The sequence below is a fragment of the Oncorhynchus clarkii genome, chromosome 1 (genome assembly GCF_045791955.1).
Source record: "Oncorhynchus clarkii lewisi isolate Uvic-CL-2024 chromosome 1, UVic_Ocla_1.0, whole genome shotgun sequence".
Lineage (NCBI taxonomy): Eukaryota > Metazoa > Chordata > Actinopteri > Salmoniformes > Salmonidae > Oncorhynchus > Oncorhynchus clarkii.
The window spans coordinates 35,688,587-35,701,923 of NC_092147.1; the positions used below are offsets into that span (position 1 = coordinate 35,688,587).

General features: G+C 44.4%; 1 protein-coding gene across 2 annotated transcripts in view; it reads right to left on the reverse strand.

Moving 5' to 3' along the window:
• Positions 1-1,414: 1,414 nt before the first annotated feature.
• The window catches only part of LOC139406623 (tripartite motif-containing protein 44-like), a 69,298-nt gene continuing 57,375 nt past the window's right edge, over positions 1,415-13,337 (reverse strand). Inside the window, exon 6 of one of the 2 annotated variants that reach the window (XM_071149433.1) lies at positions 1,415-3,762. In XM_071149433.1, the coding sequence (XP_071005534.1) occupies positions 3,678-3,762 (85 nt within the window). In that variant the 3' untranslated portion in view covers positions 1,415-3,677. The remainder of the gene's footprint in view (positions 3,763-13,337) is intronic. The other variant, XM_071149424.1, reaches the window with a different exon arrangement.

Genomic DNA, 13,337 nt, shown 5'->3' on the forward strand with positions numbered 1-13,337 from the left:
CATTAAAGCATGTCATAGTGGGAAGGTGGGCGTCTGAGCTGCTCTGTTACTCTGAAACCACAGCCTACAGACGTGTTTTAAAATTATTAAACACACTAATTAAAGCCACCCGCCACTAGCATCCCTATCACGTAACTAATTTCATCTCACAACCCACAAAGCAATTAATTCCTGTCAATACAAACAAACATATTGTCTCTTTTGCCCATCGGGAAAATGGAGGTCTAACAGATGTGTGCGTGCGTGCGTGCGTGCTCTGCGAGGTGAGCCCAGCCTGGGAGAGCAGGTGTAATTGGATGTGGGGAAAAAAGGAAACTTGTGGTCTCTCTCGCTCAATTAGATCAAACAATCTTCTCCTCTCCATTTCCTCCTCAGACAACAGGGTGCATTGTTCCCCCTCAGGTCTGTTATTATTGCTTTGATCATGTTGGAATCAACGATCGAGGCGACGTAGATGACAGGCTAATGATAACGCGTTGAAACCAGCCCTCCTTTGATAGCATAAAAGCCCCTCTCCATCTATACGTCTTGTCTGGACAAAATCAATTTAGCTGCACAAAGAGGAAAAAATATGCCCCACTAATAGGGTTTTAGTGCTTTGGTCCGCTGACACTCAGCAGTGGCTTAGCCATGCCTGCATGTGGATCAATGACTCCTACAGTAAGTCATTAAGGCCCATGTCTATAAAGGGAAACAGGTGAGGAGAGAACATGTAGAAAGGCATACTAAGCTCCAGCTGACCATGGCCAGTCGTTTATAGTCGTTGAGTTCTCAATGCAAAGACATTGGCAGATCTGCTGAAACTGCAGCTCCACACTTGATGGAGCATTCCATATACATTTGAAAGCAGGTGTGAAGCCGCAGTGTGCGCTGCGCCAGGATTCTGTTAAATGCGTAAAAAGGGAAGTGGGGGGAGCGGAAGATGAGACAAAGAGTTTTCGACTGTGACTGTGAGAGAGAGTGGTTCTAGCTTGGCGGAAGATGAGACAAAGAGTTTTCGACTGTGACAGTGAGAGAGAGAGTGGTTCTATCTTGGCGGGGTCTACGGTGAATCTCTTTCTGGCTGTTGACTGCAATTAAATGGTGCCGGCTGTTAGAAGACATAATTTAAGAGCAGCTATCCTTCTCCCCTTTCCCTCCATTCCTCTACTTCCCCAACCCCCAGTCCTGTCTGAATGAAAGGGTGCCATGAATCTTGATTAAGGAAAGACAGAAAATTACTCCCTTCCTTACCCAGCTCATCTACCCCTCCTTCCCTCCCTCCCCTACAAAGAAGTGCTGTTGAGGTGCCGAGAAGGACGGGTGATGGCAGATGTTTTGAGAAATGGCCCTCACAGATGGAGGTGGAAAACACCACAGAACTTAGCTTGTCTAATAAATAATTACTAAGGGAGAAAATATGCTTGTGAAACAATTATTTGTCATTTCATTTATTAAGTCATTCAAGGCAACAGCATTAATAAACAATTTCATATCCTGACTATTTACCTTTACTCTTACCATGATTGCTGAATCAAAACGAATCTATGTATATATATATGTATATATATATATATATATATATATACAGTGCCTTGCGAAAGTATTCGGCCCCCTTGAACTTTGCGACCCTTTGCCATATTTCAGGCTTCAAACATAAAGATATAAAACTGTATTTTTTTGTGAAGAATCAACAACAAGTGGGACACAATCATGAAGTGGAACGACATTTATTGGATATTTCAAACTTTTTTAACAAATCAAAAACTGAAAAATTGGGCGTGCAAACACAAACTCACAGAACGGTACCGCCGAGTGCTGCCTCTGTAAGCAATGTCAGCCCAAGAACTGGTTGTAGGTAGCTTCATGAAATGGTTTTCCATGGCCAAGCAGCCGCACGCAAGCCTAACATCACCATGCGCAATGTCAAGCATTGGCTAGAGTGGTATAAAGCCTGCCGCCATTGGACTCTGGAGCAGTGGAAATGCGTTCTCTGGAGTGATGAATCACTCTTCACCATCTGGCGGTCCGATGGACTAATCTGGGTTTGGAGGATGCCAGGAGAACGCTACCTGCCCCAATGCATCGTGCCAACTGCAAAGTTTGGTGGAGAAGGAATCATGGTCTGGGGCTTTTTATCCATGGTTTTGGCTAGGCCCCTTAGTTCCAGCGAAGGGAAATCTTAACACTACAGCATACAATGACATTCTAGATGATTCTGTGCTTCCAACTTTGTGGCAACTTTCCTGTTTCAGCATGACAATACCCCTGTGCACAAAGCGAGGTCCATACAGAAATGGTTTGACGAGATTGGTGTGGAAGAACTTGCCTGCACAGAGTCCTGATCTCAATCCCTTCGAACACCTTTGGGCTGAATTGGAACGCCGACTGCGAGCCTGGCCTAATCGCCCAACATCAGTGCCCGACCTCACTAATTCTATTGTGGCTGAATGGAAGTAAATCCCCACAGCAACGTTCCAACACCAGAAGAGTGGAGGGTGTTATAGCAGCAAAGGGGGGGATCAACTCCATATTAATGCCCATGATTTTGGAATGAGATGTTCGACGAGCAGGTACCCACATACTTTTGGTCATGTAGTATATATATATATATATATTTTGTAGCAGTCATGAAATGATTATATATCTTTCTATTAATAATTTCATGACTGCTACAAAATAACATGATCCATTGGGTAGGGCTTGGTCCTGGTCACAAACCAAATCATATTGATTAGGTTAAAGGTTACTTTCTCCTTTAAGACAAAATAGACCGCATCAAAAAAAATATACCTTCTGTCTGTGATTATTGAATGACATGATGGAGTATGACAAAGTACTGTGTGCAGTTAGTCGTCAGGAGTCAGGACTGTCTGTTGTACACTGCAGATTGTCTCGGGTAATGAGGCATGGTATTACAGAGAACGCTGACACTGCACAGAGAGCTATTACATACAGGCAAAATACACTTCGATTCCCCGTAACATGTACGCAGCAGCTTTCAGAAATCAATATGTGCCAACGCATCATCTGATGATGAATCTGACAAACACAAGAAGAAGGAGGGGAGAGAATTTGAAGGTGAGGACAAACAAGAGAAGAGGAGAGCAGTTAGTAAGTACTAGGTTGTGTTTATACGTCAAGGCAGATTTAAGACACTTGTGATATATTTCCCTTCAGAGTATAAAACAGGAATACCCACCTTGTCCTGTACATTCTATATTCCTCCTCTGATCTAAGGTGTTCTGTCAACATATTTTGCTTGGCTTTTTTTTGGTCAATGCTGCTTGTCATTACTAAATACATAGAAGAAATGAATGTAAAGCACAGCGTGTCACATTCAGAATTTCATGATCCAATCCTGACATCTGCTGGGTTTTAGCAGGTCCTCAGCTTTTCTACCTACACTCCTCACTGAGCACAGCTCACCAGACAAGGATCTGATTGAGTGTGAAAATTTTGCCTGACGGGAATAGATTGCAATCGACTCATGAACCTCAATTTAAAAAGGACTTAGCAGAGTTTTAAAAGTTCTGAAAGCAGAAAGAAAGAGCCATCCATTTTGTTACATCCTTCTTCATTCTCACTCCATTTTCGTCAGACATGGAGAGGAGAATCTCTCTGGTTTTGTTGGTCTCCTGGACAGAAGCAGGAGGAGAGAGAGGAGTGGGAAGTGATCTGTGATTGGGCAGATGGTGTCAGGGGGCGTGTCCCATTGAGGATCTGGACCCACCCTCTCCATAGTCCCTGGGGTCCTGAGGGTCTCGTCTCGGCTCTGGGAGTCTGAAGGAACGAGACACACAAGAAGATCTGGTGAGAGGAACATCTCTTTTTTCTTTCTTTCTTTCTCTCTCTCTCTCTCTCTCACTCTCTCACTCTCTCACTCTCTCACTCTCTCACTCTCTCACTCTCTCACTCTCTCACTCTCTCACTCTCTCTGCCACACACATACAAACATTTGTTTTACTATCCTTGTGGGCACCAAACAATTGACTCCCATTCAAAATCCAATTTTCCCTGACCCTTATCCCTATCCCTAACATAACCTTAACCCCAAACCCTAAACCTAACTCAAACCCTAAACCTAACTAATTGTAACCCTAACCACTAAGCCTAAAATGCCTTTTTCTTTGTGGGGACCAGTGAAATGTCCCCACTTGTCCAAATCTTCCTTGTTTTACTATCCTTGTGAGGACCCAAAAAACAGACACATTTGCGGGTGCATGCACAAACACTACAGTACATGTCACCAATCAAAAGTCTTAGCTTGTATTATTTTGAGATGTTAAGTAGGAATGCTTTATTCTACTTAGTGGCTGTCGAGTGACGCAGGTAAAGTGATTGCCAAATTGGTGGAGCCTATTGCAATCAGAGACAGTGTGATAGATTCCATTCCACCGGGGACAGGCTGCACTAATCATATCCCCTAATTGGACAACCTTCTGAGGGTGACAGAATGACAGAACAGCCCTCCTCCCAGAGAGAGAAGGGAAGGGACAGGACAAAAAGACTTCTCTCTCCTCCTCTCATTCCTCCCAGAGAGAGAGAGAGAGAGAGAGAAGCCAAGAAACAGACAGACCCTTCCTCATTTCTTCCTCCCCATATCTGCACACTCATTCTCCTCTCATTCCCTCTATATCCTTCCCTCTCTTCCTTCTGCCCACTTCCTACTCCAACTCCCCACTCTGCTAACTGAACTTTCTCTGTACTTCTAACCATTCTCCCCTCTCACTCTACTCACCCCCTGATCTCCTCCCAAAGACCACATCTTTGCTGGATCTCACTTTGTCTGAATTCAAACATCCCTCTCCTGCCTCTAGGACCTCCTCAGAGGCTACTACTCTGTTCTCTCCTCTTTAACAACCCAACAGCCCTCTCCTGCCTCTAGGACCTCCTCAGAGGCTACTACTCTGTTCTCTCCTCCTTTAACAACCCAACATCCCTCTCCTGCCTCTAGGACCTCCTCAGAGGCTACTACTCTGTTCTCTCCTCCTTTAACAACCCAACAGCCCTCTCCTGCCTCTAGGACCTCCTCAGAGGCTACTACTCTGTTCTCTCCTCCTTTAACAACCCAACAGCCCTCTCCTGCCTCTAGGACCTCCTCAGAGGCTACTACTCTGTTCTCTCCTCCTTTAACAACCCAACATCCCTCTCCTGCCTCTAGGACCTCCTCAGAGGCTACTACTCTGTTCTCTCCTCCTTTAACAACCCAACAGCCCTCTCCTGCCTCTAGGACCTCCTCAGAGGCTACTACTCTGTTCTCTCCTCCTTTAACAACCCAACATCCCTTTCCTGCCTCTAGGACCTCCTCAGAGGCTACTACTCTGTTCTCTCCTCCTTTAACAACCCAACATCCCTCTCCTGCCTCTAGGACCTCCTCAGAGGCTACTACTCTGTTCTCTCCTCCTTTAACAACCCAACATCCCTCTCCTGCCTCTAGGACCTCCTCAGAGGCCACTATTCTGTTCTCTCCTACTTTAACAACCCAACAGCCCTATCCTGCCTCTAGGACCTCCTCAGAGGCTACTACTTTGTTCTCTCCTCCTTTAACAACCCAGATATTTGGCCTTTCCCCCTCTCCTCCTCCCTCTCTTGCTCGTCTCAGACTGTGGTGCAGCCTCAGGCAGCAGAGCAGCATATCCATGAATCGGAAGCAGGCAGGCAGCTATCAGGGCACCTCATAGAGCAGAACACACAGACCTGCAAGTACACAATCCCACCCACCACTTCTCTTCATCCTAATTTGTGGATGTTCATCACTCATTTCGTACCATATCTTACGAATTTCAAATCGTACAATATGTTATAAATTTGCAATTTGTTGTGGCTAACATTAGCTAGGTTAGTGGTTAATATTAGGGTTAAGTTAAAAGGTTAGGAATAAGTGTTAGGGGTTAAGGTTGGGGTTAGTGGAAGGGTTAGCTAACATGCTAAGTAGTTGCTAAGTAGCTAATTAGTCAAAATGCTAAAGTTGTCCATAATGTCATTCAACCTTTGGGTTGCTAGATCTTCACGTAACCTTCTGTCTTATGTAACCGTTTACTATGTTATGTCTTTTAGGCCAAGTTGTTGTTGTCTTTATATTTTTCTTCAACAAAGTCAGTGTGAAAGTATACACCTTCGCACCTCTGATGCCTGTTATACTCTAAACGCCTTTTCTCAGAGTGAGAGCAAGACAGAGAGAGAAGAGAGAGGTTTGCGAACACACACACACACAGAGACACTGTTCCCCCATGCCTGATATGAGGGGGAGAAGCCGTGTTTTGGGAGTAACTCAGAAAGTCTTATTTGTGTAAGGCAATTTCATCTTTCATCTCCAGTCAACCAAAAAGTCTCCCTGCTGTTTGATATGAAAATGTAATTATACATATATTCACATGGCTCCCCTACGGTGGGAAATTAACTATTTCTATTGCAATAGTCCTGGCTCAGCCCTTGGACGTAATAACTTATTTATTTCACCCGCAGGAGACAGGGCAGTATGTCAAGAGAGAGAACAGGGATAGCGTTAATAAGGAACAAAATGTCAGGATGAAGGGAGAAATATTCCCTACAAGGTTAGATTCCTGCTCTCTGCTTTTACCTCTCTCTCTTTCTGTAAATGTGCACAAGCTTGTACACACCTCTCCCCCAACACCTCTCTTAGTCGCTCTCTTTCTCCCTTTCCCTTCACCACCACCACCCACCCACTCCCTCCATCTTAAGTACCGTCTTACTGAGGACTAATGCAGTCCATGCATCATTGATTAGCATCGATACGTTTTTCGTCCCTTTGCCTGTGATCGTGGCCTGCGGCTAGGGGGCACGTTGAGCTGAAAAGCCCAACGCGGGGCTCACTGTCTGGGGTTGGGAGAGTTCTGAGACCCCTGGTTGATGGATGGGGTTTCAATGGATGGGATCAGATGTGTATGTGTGCGAGAGACAAATGTGTATGTGAGAAAAAGAGCGTGCTCTGGGGGAAAAGTTTCCAAAAAGTCTCTGAATCTTACTAACATCCACTGACTGTGTAAATTGGAAATGTCTCACCCTCCCTCTTAAAATGAACCAATTGCTCATTTTGGAAAACTTTGTTCTCCCGCGAGGAGAGAAGCACGGTGTTGCTGACTTTGTTCTTTATTTTTTTTGGGGGGGGGGGGCTGGGTTGCTGAGGCCTATAGAGACAGACAGAGAGGAAAGGAGAGAGGGAAGGAGGGGAGCTGTGGCCTGATTAAGTTTGATTCCCAGGATATGAGAAATTGCAGGGCTTCTAAGTCATCATCCGGAAATGCGCCCATCAGGCTCCAGCCTTGCCCCGTCAATCTAGCATTACTGCTCCGTGCATAATCAGACTGCGGTACTCTGGATAGGCTCAATGTGGGGGGGCAGGGGTGGCAGGGTTAGGGGAGATGGGGGGCGAGGTCCCTACTGATTTAGCAGTACTTTAGTGCTTGAAGGCGACTGGGGAAAGCGGGAGTAGTGGAGAGACGAAGAGGAGAGGCTGATGAGGAGGGGACAGGGAAGTAACTTAGGTCTTTCCTGGTTAAGCATAGAGGTTGTCGGAGTGAGCACTTCACCAGAGCACCAGAGTAGAGACACTCATGCCAGTCATCCAAGTGGTGAATAAATATCCCCCATTTGCATTTCCAAACAGCGATGATGCCGCCTGGGGAGAGAGGCCCATTTCTCAGGACCCCTGGGGGGGAAGGGGGCTGTAATGAGAGAGGATCCTTAATGGTTATCGATAGGGCCTCCAGGACAGTCTCTTACCCTGGCTCTCCAGTAAGCACTGCACTCTGCCACTACTTAATGAAGTAAAACTTGAATCTTCTCCGGGATGATTTAACATCGCACACAGCTCTGAGACATGAACCAATCGAGAAGTAGATGGGGGAGTGATATAGGAAAGGAGGGAGAAAGGGATGAAGAGAGGATGAGAGGGAGTATGAGTGATGAAGATTGAGTTGAGGGTTATTAGCAAAAGAATGAGAGAAGAAAGAGAGAGAGAAAGAGAGTGAGCGAGAAAACAAAAGAGAGAGAGAGTCCAGATGGCAGTCCGTTGTGGAAAACGGAACCAGGAGTATGATGGGTAATTTGACATAGCAGAGTGAACACTCCACTGGGCCTAATTGGCCATTGTCCTGCGAGGCACTACATCCCTTTCCTCCTCTCTCTCTGTCTCTCATTCTCTTTATTTAGCGCTCTTCATCTTTCCCTCTCCATCCTCTCTCCGTCTCCATGTCTGCCTCGCTCGTTCTCTCTCTCTCCCCATCTCCCTCTCTCCATCCCACTCTCTCTGTCTCATGGTTAATGTCAGTAGATCTGTCCTCTTCCATCTGACATCTGCTATGTGTGAAATGTGTAATTTAGAAATGGCCCCTGCTCATCCACCTGTCCCTGGGAGACCCTGTGCCATCCCCCAGCACTTTGTACTGCAATCATCCTGCCACAGAGAATCTGAGCTGGGGATGGAGTGTGATGAGGGGAAATGCAGAGTGGAAGGAGGCGTTGGAGGGAGGGTAGGGAATAAGGGAAAGAGAGAGATGGAAAGGCAGAGAGGAAGACAAAGATATACTGTATCAGTGCTTCACATGAAGCTCGAGGAGGAAATGGATTCTCTGTCAGAGTGATTCAGAGGAAGCAGGAGGAACTACTATTATGTAAATTAGAGATTGTGTGTTTGTCAGCGCATAGCGTTTCATAGGTTGAAAGGGTGAGAGAGAATTTTGTAAATGTATGCTTTCACCACCGCGCCTCTAGATAAGAGCTGTCAATAGCGATTCAGTACGCTGGATAAGAGTAGATATTCTTTCTATAAAAAGCTGTTATTGATATTGGAGTGTATTCTAAACTGGAGCGGCTTGGTGATGCAACCTACCCCTGAGAGGGAGTGAACCCCTTCACGCCCATCCACCCACACATCATCTCCCTCCTCTTCACTTCACACCAGCCCACACACAAGCATGCACACTAAAATAGAGACAAAGAGTGAACAGACGGGCTAATAAAGCTGTGAAACAAAGCCGCAGAGGGAAAAATAACAAGAGTAGAGGGATATTTTTCCATGAGAAAAGAGATATCATCGCAAACCATTCAGTGATGCCTGACATAATTCCCAGAACATTCTTGAAAACAATTCCTTTGATAGAGCTACCTCACACCTAAGTTGCAGTAGAGAGAAAGTGAAAACGCAAAAGCTATCTAGCCACCAATCATGTCCTGAGTCGATGGAGAAGCCTGTCATGTGACGCACACACATACCATTCTATGTACTAACCATTCTGTAATCTCAGCCCACAGCCAGATAGATACTGCATTCCCTCTCATCCGTATCCATACATATATTTATATAGTACTGTCAAGGGTACAGCAATAGTGTACACCAATGGGAGAAGTGTGATGCTACAGGCAGAGGAGCATAGGATATGACCTTTAGTTTACATTGCATGTGATTGATGTGAGCAAAATGCTGCTCAGTGCAGTTGGAGATGAATCCATCTCATTAGCTTACTGATCCACAGCCTCCAGCCGCCCTGATTCCAGCTCATCTTCATACATGTCATTATGTAAAAATGTACATTATGAAATTCACTGGATACTACCACCCACTCGCCAGAAGAAATCCATGCAATCCCCCCACCATGTGAAGTGTAGCATACATTAGCCTGAAAATGCCTCTGTGTGCTACCGGCTCTGAACCACAACTCTGGAACACACAAGGTCAGTGATGTGGAATTAAAACAAGCGTTGGTGATGTTTATCCAATAGAATAATCATTGAGGGGATGCGAGTTAGCAGCAGTTTTGCAGCCGGTATGAACACTTATCCACCCAGAGCCAATTTCCTGTGCGTGTCCGACAATGTACGCACCTGCCTTAATCGTTTACAGGAATTAACAAAGAGCCGTTCTGATAAGAGCATTAACTATTGTAAAGAGTCAATCTGACACAGGCTCATTTAGTGCTTTTACAATCACTTGTTGCCACAGGGAAAATTGAGGAATTAGCCTAATTGAAGGGAGTTGCATTGAGCAACACTGTCTCCGCCGCCTGCGTAGGACGCAGAAATAAAATCTCTCATTAATTAGTAGTGTGAAATTTCATTTGGCGGCTCTGTGCTCCGGGGAGGGCTGTTAGTGTAGCGCGGCATCACGTGGCTGATAATTCCCCCATAAAGCCAATTTTCACAGAGATGTAAATAGATTGATAAACAATTAGAGAGCATTCAGCACATCCTGGATCAGCCGGCGCCTGCCTCCTATATCTCCTTCAGAGTCGTTAAAGTCCTATTAGGCCACCTTAATTCATTTCTTAAAGAGCATCCTAGAGAAGAGAGAAGAAAAAAACCAAAAGTGGAGGGCCAGGTATAGAAAGAGGAGCCGGAGGGAGAGAGAGGTTTAGTTTATTCATTCGACCATTTAAAAAAAACGGCACACTTGAAACTTGAAAAGCCATACATGCGCACATGAGTAAAATCACGGAGGATAACACACAAAGTCTGGGACTTATTTTCATTGTGGTCCTCTTGAGACAAGATGACTAGGCAAGATCCAACACGGCTGCGCACAGTTTGACAGCGAGATAATAAAACATAAAAACAAAGAAGAAAACATCTCATCATTGCAGTTGCATCGTAAGGTACATTCAAACAGAGCACATCAAACTGTTAACTGTATTTTTAAAGCTGCCCAGAGAGGACATCGTTTTTATGGGCAGAGCCAACACATTCTACTCCAGTTCCAGTATACAAGAAAGTACCTTTCCCAGCATTACTCTTGAACCTGTATAAGCACACATCAGCAACACCTGATCTGTTGCTGTGATTGTGTGCATCCCTAACATGGGGAAAGTGATCCGTTAGATATATGGGCGCAGAACCATAAATTCTCCTGTAAACCAAACCCAGTCTAAATCTGGGACACCCTAGCCTCAACAGGCAGCCAGTTGAGTTCCTGAAAGCAGCTCCTGCCTTTGTAAGCATGTGGACTCACCTTCAATACTACCCTGATCAGCTTATTCTGAACTATCTGGAGCTTCCCCTTCAGAAGCTTAGATAAGCCCCCAAACCAGGAAGTACTAGCGTAGTCAAAACGGCATTGAATGAGGGTAGTGGCTAGCACTCTCATGGAGTCCTTATCAAGCAGATTGGACTTTCTAGCCACAAACTTAGTCCAGGCATGAACCTTTCCTAGCACTTTAGTGGCCATGCTCACACCTCCCAAACTCCCTAACTCCACTCTGACTTCAGAGCACCTACACAATTTAGGTCTGGATCCAAAAGTAATGGCCTCAGTTTTACCTAAGTGCAGAAATAGCAATTGGCTTGGAGATAATTATCTAATGTTAGTAAGCTCTGTGCAAACTATCCTCTCCAACAAAGGTTTACTTTTATGAGACACCAGAAGTGTAGAGCCATCCGCATAAAAGGAAAAGACGGAAAGAACAAGCATATTTCATATCGTTTATATACAGTAAAAACAGTAGAGGTTTCATTTTGGAAATTAGACAGTGGTTAACTGTATCAAAGGCCTTCTGTAGGTCAAGCAGTACCAATCCACAGAGTTTTCCCTCATCAAACTCTTTCCTGATGTAGTCAGTCAAGTAAAGTCAAATTGAATCAGTGTAATAGGTTTTTTTAAACCACGACTGAAAATCATACATTAGACTTAGCTTTTTTTTAAACATTTATTAATATCTCATGTTCAACTCTCTCCAGGATCTTTGATGTTATACTGAGGATAGATACAGGCCTATAGTTCCCAGGGTGAGACTTGATCCCCTTCCTATACAGGGAAGGTATAACTTTAGTGTGTTACATGTCCCTAGGAAAGATGCCTTGTTCAAGAGAGAGATTAATGATATGCGTAATACAAGGGGAAATTTGCTCAGCAGAATCTCTAAGAAACCTTGCAGGAATATTATCCAGGCCTGTGGCTTTGGAGCATTTAAGCTCTGCTAATATACAGGCTACTTTGGTTGTTGCTACCTTTGCAAAAGAAAAACGTTTTAGCTGAACCCCTAACTCTGCATAATACTCCTTGACTTGGGTGTTTCCATACAAACCAGAATTGGTGATCAGCTTGCTAACCAGCTTGCTGGCAACAGACGTAAATAAAGAGTTGAATTCATTGGCATCCTCTGCTTTTCCATATACCATCTCCCCCCTGATGTTCAGTCCAATACTGTTTAGTTTGTTTTTTGTAGTACTACAGCCTAGTTCCTTACATTATTTCTAAAGCTTTTTAGGGTCATTTTTGTTCTCAATTATTTTCTCAGCAAAGTAACCCCTCTTAGCTTCATCCATCCTGCTCTGTGCTTCATCCATCCTGCTCTGTGCTTCATTTCTGTTATGTTTATATAGGAGAAAATCTGGCTGCTTTTGAGAGTTCCTTTTTCCTTGCTTTAATAGATTCTAGAATCTCATGATTAAACCAAGGAATAGATCTCAGCTTTACTCTGACCCATCTAATGGGAACCATCACATTCACCACCTCAAGGAATCTACATTTAAAGGCTTCCCAGGCACTGTCTACCCCTACACTATCCAGCACAGATGCCCATACAATTTTACCCTCTTTCGCCCTAAGTATTTCAATTTTTTTTTAGTTCATTTGATTCAAATAGTTTTGTGACACTTAACAATATCTTGAAAAACCCTCCTTGTGCAAAATGTAATACAATGATCACTGATTCCATAGACTATTACTCTGCAATATTTTGGATTTATCAGACACCAATATTAAGTAAATCATACTTTGCACTGTTTCACATACCCTGGTGGGTACAGTACACTGACAGCAAAGGTACGTTTCGTTGAGCCCATGCCCAAAGCTAGGATCGCTGTATTTTAGATGAATCCACTGCGTGTATTCCAAACATACCAGAGCTTTGCTGTTACTCTAACCCAATGTTCGCAGGAGGTGCATGACTGCATAGGCAGTTTGTGTTCATGATAAACTGAAGCATTGATGTATATCACCTGATAAGAGAAGGCATAGAGTTATTATAAGATCTCCATTAATTTGAGATTTCAGACTGGCCTTGGATGATCGTTTTGGTATATAACATTCCTTCCAAATCCGAAGTGCTGGATGCCATCAGAAGTGTTGGCATGACAGAAGTTACTGAGAATGTATCGTTCTTTAATGTAGAGTAAAGTAAAAAGTGCTGCCACCATGCCGAACTTGCCAATAGCCATCTGGCCTTGCCGAGAGACAGAGAGAGAGAGATAGGGGAGAGAACAATCATCTCTAATGGAAGTGATGGATCAGGCCTGAAAGGCAGACAATATTCGTTTCATTCTCCACCATAGTTCTATTTGGGGCCAAATGGAGAAATGGAGCATATCAGTGCCTCCAGTAATGCTGTAGTATAATGCAGGAC